The sequence below is a fragment of the Artibeus jamaicensis genome, unplaced genomic scaffold, assembly GCF_021234435.1.
Source record: "Artibeus jamaicensis isolate MK-2021 breed Jamaican fruit bat unplaced genomic scaffold, CSHL_Jam_final contig_3152, whole genome shotgun sequence".
Lineage (NCBI taxonomy): Eukaryota > Metazoa > Chordata > Mammalia > Chiroptera > Phyllostomidae > Artibeus > Artibeus jamaicensis.
The window spans coordinates 834,577-849,265 of record NW_026521729.1 but is presented as its reverse complement, the minus strand read 5'-3'; the positions used below and the strand labels follow the sequence as shown (position 1 = coordinate 849,265).

Sequence of the window (14,689 nt, the reverse complement as noted above, 5' to 3'; positions counted from 1 at the left end):
TCACAACTTGCAAGTGTATACTTGTGTGAGCATTTGCTTAGCATCAGTTGTCCCCAGTAGACTGAGTGTAGAACTGGTGTCTGCTTTGCTGAATGCCTTCTTGCCAGCACTGAGCACAGTGATGGGCTCCACACGCCTCCGAAAAAGTAGGGATGGATGCACAGGAGGCTGAAGCTCCCCGAAGAGTTGAGGTCCGACATGCAGCATGGGGGGGGGGGAGCAGTCTGAGGCCACAGAAGTGCAGGGAAGATGAGGTGAGGGCCGGAGCCGGGGCAGAGACAGGCCGGGGACTGAGGCCGAATCCCCAGTGGGTGGGGAAGGGCCGGTGGGCCATGAAGACAAGAACCACATGGAGGTTTCCAGCTTGGTAAAGAGAACATGGTGGTGCCCATTCCCGAGACAGGGGTTACAGACAAAAAAGCTCGAAGGCCTTGCCCCCTTCCTGCCCAGCATGTCTTCCTCCTGTCAGCAGTGGCCTGGACTCTGTCCCCAGCACGACACAGGCCACACAGCTCAGCAGCACGAGCCCCTTTTTATTTACCATCTTCCTTGGACCATAGACAAGAAACAGTAAAATGCCCTGGCAGGAAGGGTAGGGGGCTCCTGAGTTGGGGCTGAGGCTGAATTCCAGCCCCCTTTCCTGACGGGCTGGGTCTGTGCAACGACTCCCTCACTCCCTCCACCCCCGAAATCCAGCATCAGGAGGCCGGGCAGCCATCCTCGTCGGGACGGTGCTGGCAGGCCCTGGAGAGGTACAGCATACCGAGAGAAAGCAGCAGAGTGGCTCTGGCCCCAGGGCGAGGACGTGAGGAAAGGCAGGCCACCCAGTCTGGGGACTGAGCAAAATCCGGCCTCCAGCCAGCCTCTGCTTCTTACATCTGACTGTCCTGAGGGCTGGGGGACCGGGCTGAGCCCCCCAACCCCTGCCCCAGTACAGAGGTTTTGTAAGAGGGGCCAGGGAAACGCTGCGTGTTCCAGGCAGAGGACGCCTCAGCTGGCGCCTGGTGTGGGCTGGGGTGCCCCATGTGTTCAAAATAAGAATACAGAATAGGAGAACAGTGTCCCTTCTCATCCTCCCTGGGGCACAATCCAGGTGTGACCTCACCACTGTGACTGCCAGGCCACCAAGACGGGGCCTGGGGTATCTGCGGAGCTGAAGAAGTGGACTAGAGGGTTTGGCAGCCCACCCCCCAATACTCAGTGAGCCAGAGATTGAGTGACTTAAAAAAAATGGGCTGCGGGGGAAGGAGCAGACAAGATCCAGAAGGAAAGGGAAACATCCAGGCTGGAGAAACTGCTCTCAGTGTTGCTCAGTCACTGACCAATCAGCTGCCTTGCTTGTTTCTGGGCTGCGGTGCTGGGGTTGGTGGGAGGGCAGAGAGAAGCAATCACTGAGGGAGCAGATGCCAGACAGGCTCACCTTGATCCTGACCAGCCTGGCCTGCACAGGTCTGAAAGGCTCCCAGCCTTCTCCACCACCCGTTTGAACCTCTGTAAAGAGGGGCCCCTGGAATCTGAGAGACTCTGTTCTAGGGGAAGCTGAGGAGGGGTACTCACAGCACCGTGGCATGGGACGGCTCCTGGCCCCTGGCTGAGCCGGGCTGGCACCGTTTGTAAACATAAGACTTGGTGTGTCTGGGGGTGTAGAAGGGGAAGGGTGCCTGGACCCTCAGGTCTGGGGAAAGACCCTGGGTGAGGCCCCAAAGCCTTGGGGAATGTCCAGTGCCCACAGAAAGGGGGCTGTAGGTTCACTGTGGGCCCAGGAGGGAGTGGCCCAGGCACGGACTCTGTCTGTCTCCATGCATCTGTGTGAATCCAGTGCTACCTGCGGACGCTGCCAGACCCCGGAGGAAGCCACTGCTGCCTGCTCTGCTGACGGACTGCAGCAGGCGCTGAGTCCTGGTGGGAAGGAGCACAGGGCCCCCTCGGGATACGCTGCTCCGCGGAGGACCGGGGCCCTCTGCCCACCCTCCTCCAGAGCACAGTCAGGCTGGAGTCTTTCTCCGGAGGCCTGTTGACCGTCTGCGCCTGTGGGTTCCAGGCATGGAGAAGTCCAGAGCCAGGGGCAGGGTTCCTCTGTGACACTGTGCCACCATCCATGGCACTGCCAGGACAGGGGGCAGGAAGGGAGCTGAGTGGAACTGTCCAGAGGCGCGGGCGGTGCCTGACTTCAGCCCAGATCCGCTGCTGGAAAAGGACATCCAGAGGCCACGCCACCAGCAGAGGGCAATGATGCCAGTCAGCTGGTCCTGCAGCTGAAAGAGAGGGGTTCCCGGGCGCAAGGACAAAGGCCACGTGGTCCTTGGGAGGCCATGGTTATGCCAACAGGTCTACAAAGATGGCGTTGGCTGTGGTCTGGCCGAAGATGAAGGCTCCCAGGGTGACCAAGAGGACGCCGTAAGCGACCAGCACCCACCAGCTGTTGGGCAGAGGGAGAGAGAGACCTGGTCAGTCAACCCATCTGTGACTCTGCAGACTCACACACACACACACACACACACACACACACACCCACCACCACACACCAGTTAATTACCATAACCACTTAAACCACTTCTCCTGTGGGCTGAGCACTTCCTACTGCTCAAGGACCTTCCTTTTTTCTATCTATCTATCTATCTATCTATCTATCTATCTATCTATCTATCTATCTATCTATCTATCTATCATCTGTCTATCTACCTATCTATAGGGGAAGGGAGGGAGAAAGAGAGGGGGAGAAACATCAGTGTGTGGCTGCCTCTCACACACCCTGCACTGGGGACCTGGCCTGCAACCCAGGCATGTGCCCTGACTGGGAATCGACCCAGTGACCTGCTGAAGAACTTTTCACACAAAGGTGTATGCTGCCAGGTGTATGACCCCTAATCCACACAAGGGTAAGGCCAAGACCCAACGGGATCGACTGGTCACAGCAAACTGAGGGCGGGACCAGGATCAGATGGCATGTCTCCTGATGGAAAGATGTTTGGGAAAAAAGCAGGTCACGTGCAGTGTGAGCCATCATTAAAAAAATTAAAAACAGACATCTGCAAATGTACTGAAAATGTAAATGTGTGCACCAAAAGTAACAAGGTTATGATGTATGTAAAGTGTATGCAGGTTTGAATCAAGTGTCTGAATCAAAAACAGCAACAGGGTTATAACCAGGTATTGAGATTAAGGGTGATTTGTATTGTCTTCCTTAGACTTATCTGTGTTCTTTTTAGGTTTTCTTTTTTTAAGATTTTACTTATTTATCTTTAGAGGGGAAGGGAAGGAGAGAGGGAGAGAAATATCAATGTATGGTTGCCTCTCGTGCATCCCCTGCTGGGAACTAGCCTGCAACCCAGGCATGTGCCCTGACTGGGAATCAAACTGTGATCCTTTGGTTTGCAGGCCCGCACTCAATCCACTGAGCTACACCAGCCAGGGCCTTTCCTATTTTTTTAAATTTAAATTATTTTATTGTTGTTCAATTACAGTTGTCTTTGTCTGTATTTTCTCCCTTGCCCCTGCCACCCCTCCAAACCCACCTCCCTCCCTTTTTCGGCTTTCTGTGATGAACATTACTTGCGCAGTAATGTTTAAGAAGCACGCAACCTGTTCCCAACCTCTCGATATTCATGACAATGTGCAAATTAAGACAATGTCATGCTTTACGTCCATCCATGTAGGCAGGGATTGAAAAGGTGGTCATGCCCATTGCAGGCAAGGGTGTGGGGAACATGCACTGCTGCTGGGACTCTGGCCTCTGTGGGGGGCAGGCCGAGCCCACGAGCCACAATGAAAATGAGCATGCCTCGTGATGTCACAATTTCCTTCTAAGAATCAACCCTACCAAGATCTTCCAACAGGTGTGCCAAGGTGTGTACATATAAGAGTGTTCACACTCAGGACACATTCACATTCATGCAACAGAATATTCTGCAGCCATTAAAAAAGAAAGGAGTAGGTCTTCCTGGGCTGACATAGAGGTCACTCTATCTTGGAAGTGGTGAGAAAAAAAAAAGAGCAAATGGCAGAAAAATGTGTCTGGCATAAAGACATTAAAGAAAAACCCCAAATGCCACGTGGCTGTGCACACGTAGGCACACATATGCACAGCTCTGAGCACACACACAGGCACACGTGTGCAGGACGGTCCACAAGGGCACAGGCCCTGCTGGTGACGAGCAGCTGGGGACGGAGACGGAGGAGGGTGGCCCCGGGGCTGTGGGGGAGGAGGGACCTCTGCTTCTTTCTCCAAAGTGCTCTAGGAGTGGTCGCATGGTTACAACGAGCACGTTACCCATTTCAGATAGTTTTTAAAACTCACGGTTTTTAAAGTGTGCAAGTCTCCCGACCCCTGTGATTTTAAGGCCCCCCAAGACCGTCTCCTGATTGTGCACCTCCCTGGAGGGAACCAAGGGTGGGGGCCTTGCTTTACCTGGCTGGCTTGACTTCCTCCATCTCAGAGAGTTTCGCTTGAATGAGGCACAGCCCTGGAAGAGAAGAGGCAGCCCGAGAGCTTGGAGGGGCTCCCCACCTCTGGCCCAGCCTCCTCCCTTACCAAGAGACAGTGGTGGTGGATGGAGAAAGGCCCATTTGCTCTTCCAGACATGCCATCTCCGCTCCCCACACCCAGCTGGAGGCCTGGCATCTGCTCTCCCACCAGAGGTTGGCATCTGCCAGGTACAGCATGCAAGACTCAGAGCTAAAGGAACAGCACACCCCGGGCCCTTCCCAGTGCACTGCTGAGCGGACGTGGCCCCCTTGCTCCAAGCCAAGTGGCAAGGGCTTTCAAGGTGGTCTTCCAAATAGAAATAAGCTGGGTACAGGTAGAAGTCATGGCTGAGCAGATGGGAAAATATCCCAGAGGTCTGGTGGAGAACCTGTGACTGACATTCAGGTGTCCCGGCTTCTACATCAGGGAACCAGATCCCACTGCCCCCTGGGGACTGAACCAGCCAGATCCCTGATCGCCACGGAGCAATAGATACTTGAATGGAGGACTAAAGGTACAGGCTGTGGATCCGGACAGACTTGGGGTTGGAAAGGCTATTACTCATTAGCTCAGTTTGTTAACAGCTAGACAAGTATTATACCCCCGAACCTCACATCTCCTTGTCAATAAAATGGAGAGAACATCTTCTTTTCAGATGATGCCCGGACAGGGTTTAGCTCAGAGCCTGTGGTGCATGACAGCAAATGCTGGTGGCTCCTCCCTGGCAGGGGACACGTGAGTGCGGAGCTGAGGCCAGGAGGGCGTCAGTGCTGTGGGGGTGCCGGGGGTCCGCACCTGGGAAGACGAAGATGAAGCAAGCGGCCAGGCCCCCGATGATGGAGATGACCTTGCCGATGTCGGGGATGAAGAGCGCGAGCAGCAGGGTGAGCAGGAACCAGACCAGCGTCTGCAGCACTCGCCGCCGCCGCTCCCGGCCCACGTCCTCCTCCACGGGCACCCCCTGGTAGCGCAGCCAGAGGCCTTCAACCACCGCCCTGCGCCAGCACACGGTGGGCTCAGAGGCACGCCTGCCAACTGCCCTCGCATCTGCTTTCGGGCCCAGATCCCTGACTGTGTAGATGCTGGGTGAGCCTGTCCCCTGCTCTGTAAAGCAGGCAAAGCAGCAATCTGCTCAGGCTGCCTCCATGAGGCGTGGACGAGAGAGTGAATGTGGAGGGCTTAGTGCCCCGCTGGCCCAGGGTGGGATCACCAGTGGGGACTGATTCTATCCTTCTGCTGTAAAGGAAGGGTCTGGGACCCCCAGAAGGTGTTCAGAAGGGGATCTGGACTGCAGGGTCTCGGAGGACTCACAGAATGTTTGGGGACCTCAAGCCGCAGCTGGGGGTGCTGAAAGGGCTGTGCTGGGCACCGACTCTTTCCTATGGGCTGCAGTTCCTCCAATAACAGGGGTTCCATGCAAGGCCAGAGGACTTTCAGGGGCCGAGGGAGGGCCCTACTGGGGTGCGGAGGGGCTCACCGGCCACAGAAGTGCAGGATGGAGTAGGAGGTGAGCACGCTCAGGATGATGAAGGCGCGGGCCACGGCCACAGCCACGTCATTGGAAGGATAGGACAGGAGCACGTCGGGGTCCACAGAGGCTCCGAAGGTCAGGAAACCACAGACACCTGAGGGTGGGGAGAAAGGGCTGGGCGAGGGCCACCCTGGGAGGGGAAGGGGAAGGACCGTCCACAATGACCCCTCCCCCAGGGACCAGCACAGCAACCTGTCATTTCCTTCGCAGCCCGTCTCTCTGAATTCTCTTTTTAAAACTTGTCTATCATCTGTTTCTCCAACCAGAACACGAGCCCCAGGAGAGCGGGGACTCGTCTCTAGTTGCCTCTCCTGCTCCTGCCTGTGACTTCAGAGGGAGAAGGGGGCTGGCCCCGAACCGCTGGTGAACGGCTAAGCTGGGCCGCTCTCTGGGACTCCAAGTCTGGGTCCCCTGTCCCAGCCAGACCCACACGGACCCACAGCCAACTTTCACTGGCACTCATTCTGAGGGTGCTTGCGCTCCGGCCCCAGGAGCCCTCAAGGCCCAGCAGGACCTGGCCCTGTCACCCGCCCCAGCCACAGAGGCCTCTCTCCTGCCCCCGCCTCAGGCACCGGGTGTTTCCGGTTCCTCTGCCTGGAGTGTTCTTCCTCCAGCTCTGCAGATCCTGACTCCTTCCCATTACCAGGGCCTCCCCCAATGCGACCCCCTTGGGGAGAAGCCTTCTGTGAACCATCCCCAATGTCACCCCCCCAAACAGTCTCACTCACATCTTCCCGGTCTCACAGTCACTGTGGCCCCCACTACTGAGTCCTCCCTGACTCCCAAGTTTCTCTTGAACCACCACCTTTCTCCCTAGACTATCAGGTCCAGGAGGGCAGGGCCAGGCCCCCCCCCACCCACCTCCAGGGCCCCTTGCTGAGAACAGCCTCAGAGAGCTGCTGAGCCAGTGGATGATCATACGGGGCGGGCGGGCGGCGGGGTGGAGGGGGAGCCCAGGGTCGCCCAAGTTCAAGCCAATGCAGACAGAAGGGTATGGCATGCTGAGAGTGCAGGGCGGTCCCCAGGAAAGCTGGGCCAGAGGGCCTGGGAACAAAGAGGAGAAGCGGGAGCGCCCCGAGCCCGGCCGCAGAGGGAGCGCTCACCTGTGCCCGTGTACACAGCGAGGGCGATGGCCATGGCGGCCGTCACCACCCCGCCCCACGTCTTCAGCTCGGGCTGCCGCATGCTGTTGAAGATGGGCACACTGCTCACGTGGCACTGTCAGGGCGCAGGGCACCGTTACCGTGGCGGCGTGGCCTCGCCCCCGTTTCCAGAGAGAGGTCTCTTGGGGACAAAGGCCATAGGGACAAAAGGCAAGTCCTGGGGTCCCCACTGCGTCCTTCCTCCCAAGACCCCCATTATGCCTGTAATGTGGGCTCCATCCCAGGGTGGGGAGTTGAGCTAAGGGGACAACAGGGACCTGGCAACTGGCACCTGGAATCCAAAGCAGATGGTGGGCATGGCATTGAACACGGCCATCCAGGAAGCTGGCCTATGGGTAAGGACAGGAGAGTCTGCTACCTGGGGGCCCCACACAGCCACCCACCACCCCCACGCGCTTGCTCCTCATTCAGCCCACCACGGCCTCCACCAACGAGCACTCTGCACATTCAACCCACAGCCGCCTGGGAATGGGGAGAGGCCACGCCTCCACTTCACAGGCCTGTGAACTGGGGCTCTGGGAGGCCCTCCCGGGACCCAAATCCAGAATGTCTGGCTCCTACCCTGGGGCTTTTGCTGTTTTAGTTTGCTCCTATCAAAAAAAGGAAACCTTTAAAATGACAAAACAGGGTCATCCTCATGTGGAAGACACAAAAATTATAATGATTACAAGCTGGAAAAGTGTGCACCGGCAGCCTGTGGCCCGGTCTCCTGCTGGCTCAGCGGTTGGATGTTAGTGGTGAAGCCTCCCCACCCATGGTTCCCACTCTTCCCTTCAGTGAGAAGAGGCCGGGACCTCCTGCCTCCTCCCTGCAGTGACCAGTGAGTCAAGCCCTGCTGAGCTAAACAGCCTTGAGAGGAGCAGCTGGGTGGCCTTTGGATGTTTGACCGGGAACCTTCTGGGGCCCAGGTAGCAGATTCTCCAACTGGTGTTTCCCTGGAGCCCTCACCCACCTGGTCAGGATGTCCCCTGGGGTCATCTCTTTATCTGGCCAGATGTATTTGATGATGACGATGGCAGTGACATACCAGGTGCCCACGACGCTCAGGAAGCTGCCGGGAGGAGTGAACTGAACTTCCCCCTCCCAGCCCCAGCTGCCCTTTCTCTGATTCCACCCCAGGGGCATCTACCCTCAGCTCTGGTGACAAGTGTCTACTGAACAAATCGGGAGACTGTTTTGAGCAAAGACTCAAGAAATGCATGAGAAGTAAGTTTTGGAGAAACCAGCCAAGGCTAGGAGGGAGCTGGATGCCAACAGGGGCCAGACTGACATTTGTGACCACTGGGAAGTGCGCTGGCTCAGCTCCATGGCCTGCAGGCCTGGGCTTCAGAGCACGTCTCCCACTTCAGTCCGAGGGGCCCCCACTTGGCCAGGGCTGCAAGCAGGTCTGTAAGCCCGTCTCTCCAACTAGGAGATGCCAGAGGTAAAAGGGTTGAAGGTACAAATACTGGAATGTTAACATCACAGGGGACCTTGGAGACAGCTGAGTGCGACCTTGTCAGTTAGGGATGATGGGAAAGTTTTGCAGACCCTGAGCCAGGAAGCCAGTCCCCTCCTGTCATAACAAGCTGCGTGGAAGATGCTGCCAGGCCGACCACCCCAACTGATCAAAACCCCCATCCTCTCTGGGCAAGCCAAGGCCCAGGCCGGGTGGCTGCCTTCACACTCCACACGCCCGACTGTCACCTGTCCTTTCTGTGACAAGGACATTGGAACTGACTATGCCACGGATGCGTAGGGCCACTGTTTCCCTTGCTGCTGACAGAAAAGGAGGTCTCATGTTGCAAGCCCTGCCTTGCCCTCCTGTGCCGCCCCAGAGAGCGTGGTGGCATGGGGGACAGGGCACCCCAGCAGCCCTTGGGTCTCCAGCTTCCTGCAATCAGAGCCCCTGTCTTGCTCAGGTTGGGGAGGGGCCTCCGAACCTGGCATATTTCTGGAAGCCAATCTCCCTGGGGATGGAAAGGGGCAGGATGAAGAGGAAGGCAGTGAGGCTGATGGTGAACTTGCGGTCCGTGTACCAGGGGCTGCTGTCGGCCCCCTCAGGCTCCTTTGCCAGCACAGCTATGACTGTAGAGGGAGGAAGGAGGGGGTGTCATGCCAGGTCGCTATAGGGCAAGGTCCTTGGCTCTGCTGGGCCTCAGGGCCTTCATCTGCCTCAGGGGCCCAGCAGCCAGGAGGGAGGGCTCCCAGGGGAATGCCAGGCCCAGGCCAGGCCTTGGGCAGGTGTGCCTCGCCCTTTTCCTCCACCCCCAAGATCCCTAGGGGCCCAGGGGGAGAGGGGAGGTAGCTACTGAGAGAACCTCACTTTTGTCCTGCTGGTCCCCAATGATGATGAGAAAGGTGATGCAGGTGCCGAAGGTATAGACGGCAATGGACACCTCACACAGCACGCCCGTCACCTTGCCACACACAGCCCACACCACCTCCTGGTAGGTCCGCTCGTTGCTGGCCTGGGAGCAGTAGGCCAGGATGACGAGGCCACTGATGATGAAAACCAGCATGCCCTGCGGGCGGGGGCGGGGCGAGAGGGTGTGGGAAAGGCCTGGCAGCAAAGGGCAGCCGGGCCCTGCTCAGCATTTACCGGGCCAGTGATCAAAGCTGGGGTGGAAAATAAGCCTCCTCTTGTCGGGCAATTTTAATGGATTACTGGAGGCTGCCGCCTTAAGATTTTCTGTAGAAACAAAAGCAGCTCTGTGGAACGTTTCAAACACACACCAAAGTAGACAGAAGGATATCAGGGCCCCCCATGTCCTCATTGCTCAGCTTCAAAAATGATCAATTTGTGGCCAATCTGGTTTCATCTGTTCCTTTTCCCACTCTGGATTATTTTGAAGAAAAAAAACCAAGTTCCCCTATCATTTCATCAGCATTTCACGTAGTTCTAAAAGATAAGGGGCTACTTCTTAAACATAACCAGGAGACTATATGCAATTGATGTCAACTTCCCTGATTGCCTGGGAAGGCTTTTGAAGCCTCACTTGGGCTCAGAGGAATGAATGAGGGAATAGATCAGTATGTCTGCCCTGTGAGGGTGGGGAGAGGAGCAGCTCTGAGCATCCCCGATCCAAAGCCTTCCCTTAGGGGCCAAGAGGCCAGATCCATCGGCTGAACTGCATCTCTGCCCCCTGGGCCTGCACACTCACCATCTGCAGGGTGATGCCAGCTGCCACGCCCCCGGCAGTGCTGAAGGCTGCTGGGAAGTTGAGCAATCCTGCACCCAGGCAGGCATTGACGACAATGAAGATGGCCCCGAATGTGGATGTGGCACCTCTGCTCAGACTTTCAGGAGAGGCCTCCGCCTCACCCGTAGGGTCCGAGTCCACACAGGGACTCTGCAGCAGGCGGGCCCGCTCCCCAGCATCCGTGCTGAAGCCCCACTCGCCAAGGTCACTGTTGATGCTGACCTGGGCCATGGCCCTGAGAGCCCTCTTTCTGCAGGGCCTGCAGAGTCTCCCTCACGACCACATCGTCTGTTCAGAGCTGTTCTCCTAGGAGGCTTGTGGGTGCTGGTTTGTCTCAGCCTAGACAGGAAAGGCAGGTATTATTGTTACCCCCAGGCAGGCACGGAGAGGCGAAAGAACTTTCCCAAGAGCAGATGGCCAGGATTCAAGCCCATGTGCACCTCTGTGCAGAGCACTGCATTGGGTGCCACAGTGGGGGTGGCAGAGACAGAAATAGGTCCGGGGCAAGTCCTGCTAGAGAGAGGCCATGTATGGGGCAGGAGTAGCATGGGCATATCTCATTCCATCCTTATGACAGTGGCCATCAAGTTTGGAAGAGACTGAGTTGATGACCCAGGGTTACACATTAGCAAGTTGCAGAGCAGGATTTGGATACAGATCCGTCTGCCTTCCCAGCCTGTTTCCACACCACAGGGTCCAAGAGCAGCCCTCACTTAGAACCAAGGGCATTTCAATGTATTATAGCCCAGTGCACCTCCCTCCAGCCTAGAGTCTAAGTTCTGCACAGCTTTCAAAGTCCCCAGGCCGCAGTCGGTGGCCTGTTAGACACTGGGCCCCAGAGCAGGAGGTGAGCAGGAGGTGAGCTTTGCTCACGTTACCGCCTGAACTCCACCTCCTTTTCTCCTCCCTGACCCCTGCCCGTCCTTGGAAAAACTGTCTTCCATGAAACTGGTCCCTGGTGCCAAAAAAGGTTGGGGACCGCTGAACTACAGAGTCATCCTCTCTGATGCCTTCAACACCCTGAGGGTTCAGAATGACAAAGGAGGACCTCTGGGTAGTCAGACGCTTCTCCTTGCTCCTCCTGACAAAGGTCTTACAAAAGCGGGGAAGGGTGCACACGAGTGGGGGAAAAGGAGTGTTCCGATGCTCTGAGGCAATGGTCACCACACATGCAACCAAGGGACCAGCTCAGGAGGCCATCTCTCTGTGGGCTGCAACTCCAGACACATCAGCCAGGAGCCACAGGGTTTCCTCTTATGCAACGGCCACCCTGCAGGAAGTCAGCCAGAAAATCAAAGCAGTGAGGAGCGGAGGAAGAGTCGTGAGCTCTCAGGCTTCCAGCACTGCTCCAGAGAGAGCCCTACAAAGTTCTCGCTCCCAGAGCAGTGAGACCTCCTCCTTAGCACCCTGCTTGCATCTCAGACATAGAACTGTACGAGCTCTGGGCTTCCCCTCCCACCACATTACTCGGCTCCATTGTCCCCAGCTTACCTGCTCGTCCACCAGACCCGCTATGGTGGAGGATCTCTGCAAAGATGTGGGATCTGATTCTCTTCACTTCTCTCTCTGGTCTCAAGTTCCTTTTTCTTTCCTTCTTTTTTTTTTTTTCTTCCTTCAAGGCTTTACTTAAAATGTGCTGTCAGCAGAGTGAAGAGTTTGAGCTGTTTCTGCACTGGCCAGCAAAGTTAAGGGAACTGAGCTGTGCTGCCTCTAAGTCACAGAAGGGAGCACCAGATCAGTTAGGTGAACAGACCCAGGGAGGGAAAGACGCTAGACTAACGCACAGTAGGTGGTTGGCAGAGCCAGAACTAGAAGCCTGCTGCCTGCGTGCTCAGGTCAGAGCTGTAATCACTGCAGTAGGCCCCTCAGATCCCAACTGGAGCCCGCTCCCACTCCAGCCTGGGGCTAGATCCCAGAAATATGAGGGGTGGGCCATATTGGGATGTGGACCAGGGTGCACCGGCGCACAGGCGACGACCCCCAGGCCTGTAGTGAGAAGAGTGGGCTGCTTTGGGGTAAACTGGGGAAGGGCTCCGCAAATCGATCCGGGCCTAGGACAGGGTGGAGACCGGGCAGAGACCGACCAACCGACGCCAGGCGTGCGACCAAGAACGCCGGGCTTCGGAGCCCCCTGCAGGGGGCGGGCAGGGCTCTGTTGCGGTCGGGGATCTGGGTACCCGGGGTCCTAGAGTTTCCACCCTCCACCGCTTCAACCTCCTGCCACCTACCCACGGGGTGTCCCAGCCGGCTGCGAAGACACGTGAACAGAGGTCACCTGATCACTGGGTCTAGCGAGGGCCGCGGGGCATGCTGGGAGTTGTAGTTTCGAAGTCAGTATCCCACGGGTTGTATGTACTAGTTTGTGTAAGTGAACACGTGTTGAAGGACATCTGAGTTGTTTGCAGGTTTAAAAAGCACACTAGCTTTTTAAAACTTTATGCATTTAATCATAAAGTTGATACTTTAAAAGTGGTGTGGATATCCACATTTTATTTATGCATCAGTTGATTGGACACTTGGGTTGGTTCCCCTTTTTGGCCATTGTGAATAATGCCAGTATGAACATTCACGTACAGGTTTTTGTGTGGATGGGTGTTTCCATTCATCTTGGGTATTTATACATGTAGAAGTGGAATAGCTGGGTCAAATGGTAACCCTATGTCTAACTGGTTGAGAATGGCTGGACTGTTTTCCAGCACATCTCCACCACTGTACATTGCTATCAACACTGAATGAAAGTTCCAATTTCTCCACATCCTTGCTAACCCTTGTTATTCATTGTCTTTTTAATTACAGCTGCCCTCGTGGGTGTGAAGGGATTCTGATTGTGGTTTTGGTTTGCATTTCCCTGACGACTAATGATGTAAGCATCTTTTCATGGGCTTATTGCCCATCTGTGTGTCTCCTCTGGAGAAATGTCTATTCAGATACTTTTTCCAGTTATTAATTGGTTTATATTTCTTTTTATTCTTTAAGTATATTCTTTATATATTCTGGATACAAATCCCACATCGTGTATATGACTTATAATATTCTTAAGATTTTTTTTCTATTGACAAGAGAGTGAGTGAGAGAGGAACATCGATTTGTTCCCCTTATTTATGCACTCACTCTTTGATTCTTGTTATATGCCCTGACCAGGGATTCAACCCGCAACCTTGGTGTATTGGGATGGCAGTCTAAGCAACTGAACTACCCAGCCAGTACTTCTCAAGATTTTTATAAGATTATCATTGTAAAAAAGTTACTTTCATTTATTAGATATAAATCCACAATTCTTATGAAAAAAATTTCACTGTGCATAAAGAAAAAAGTAAATAAAAACCTCTCAAGCTGGTTGAGCAGGCTGGACTTCGGTCATTTAGACAGATACAAGCCTGAAGCAATGCAGTCTAATAGTACCCAATAGCCAGTCAATGGGTCAGCTGTTATCTGAACTGCCCAGAACTTTTTAGTGCTAAAAAAAATAAAAGACTCCCAAGTCTTATCTCAGACATACTGAGTCAGAATGTCCAGAGGTAAGGCCAGGGAACCAGTATTAAAAAAAAAATTGATTTGGGAACTTTTCTACCTTAAATTACAATAACACAAAGAAAGGCATGCCTATTCTTTCTGAGCAGGCAAACTACCTCTTCCATCATGTGGATGAACATTAATGTCTTCGACCTGGACTAGAAAACTGGGAAAGGGTTGAAGGTCAACAGCTTGAACTGCTGAGAAAAACACACGCCACATGACACTGTTTGGTGAGGAAAGGGACTTAGTCCACTGAGAGCTGGCCACGCGTGTGTTTAAAAATAACGAGGTCAGCAGGGTGGTCATGTTCCTTGCCTCGCGGTCTTGGCAGCCAACTTGCTATTTGGTTCCAGACAGGGAAACTTAAAGCAGTTTCTCCGAACCTAGGTGGTCAGTTCCTTTACGGAGCAGCTGAACGTTTCTTGTTTTCCCTCTTAAAATACTTTTCCAAAGATGTCTAGCCATAGGCCATTCCAGATAAACTCACTCACTTATCCATCTACCATCTTGGTGTATCTATTCTCAACAGGGACACAGAATGGTCAGGGTCAGGAGCAAGCCTGCTTTGCACCGTGCCTTCTGGGGGATGAGCAGGAGCAAGGGGAAGAGAGCAAGTTGAGGCTGCTGCCACCTCCAACCACCCAAACACCATGGATATGCTCTTGGCCTGACTCTTGCTTCGCTGGCTGTTTGGTCAATGCTTGTTCTTTTGTGAATGGCTCCTAGCAGAAAGCAGAAGGGGACTGAACAACTTTGATGCCACGCAGGTGCCATTGCTAGATGTCTGCTGATAGAGCTTATGACTTCATGGTAAAAGTCACAGACTGGCAAC

The 14,689-nt window shown here is 54.8% G+C and overlaps 1 protein-coding gene across 2 annotated transcripts; it reads right to left on the bottom strand.

The window, feature by feature from the left end:
* Positions 1–501: 501 nt before the first annotated feature.
* On the bottom strand, positions 502–12,587 carry SLC38A7 (solute carrier family 38 member 7). 2 transcript variants are annotated; one of them, XM_037141446.2, is made up of 12 exons: positions 12,570–12,587; positions 11,833–12,049; positions 10,303–10,680; positions 9,465–9,663; positions 9,082–9,226; positions 8,112–8,210; positions 7,431–7,488; positions 7,100–7,214; positions 5,943–6,090; positions 5,261–5,460; positions 4,409–4,463; positions 502–2,419 (listed from the first exon to the last, which is right to left on the bottom strand). In XM_037141446.2, the coding sequence occupies exons 3-12, from the start codon at positions 10,570–10,572 to the stop codon at positions 2,317–2,319; spliced, it is 1,392 nt and encodes a 463-aa protein (XP_036997341.2). In that variant the 5' UTR covers positions 10,573–10,680; positions 11,833–12,049; positions 12,570–12,587; the 3' UTR covers positions 502–2,316. The 2 variants fall into 2 exon arrangements, with proteins under 2 accessions (XP_036997341.2, XP_036997340.2); XM_037141445.2 differs by lacking the exon at positions 12,570–12,587 and having other exon boundaries at positions 11,833–12,555.
* Positions 12,588–14,689: the final 2,102 nt, after the last annotated feature.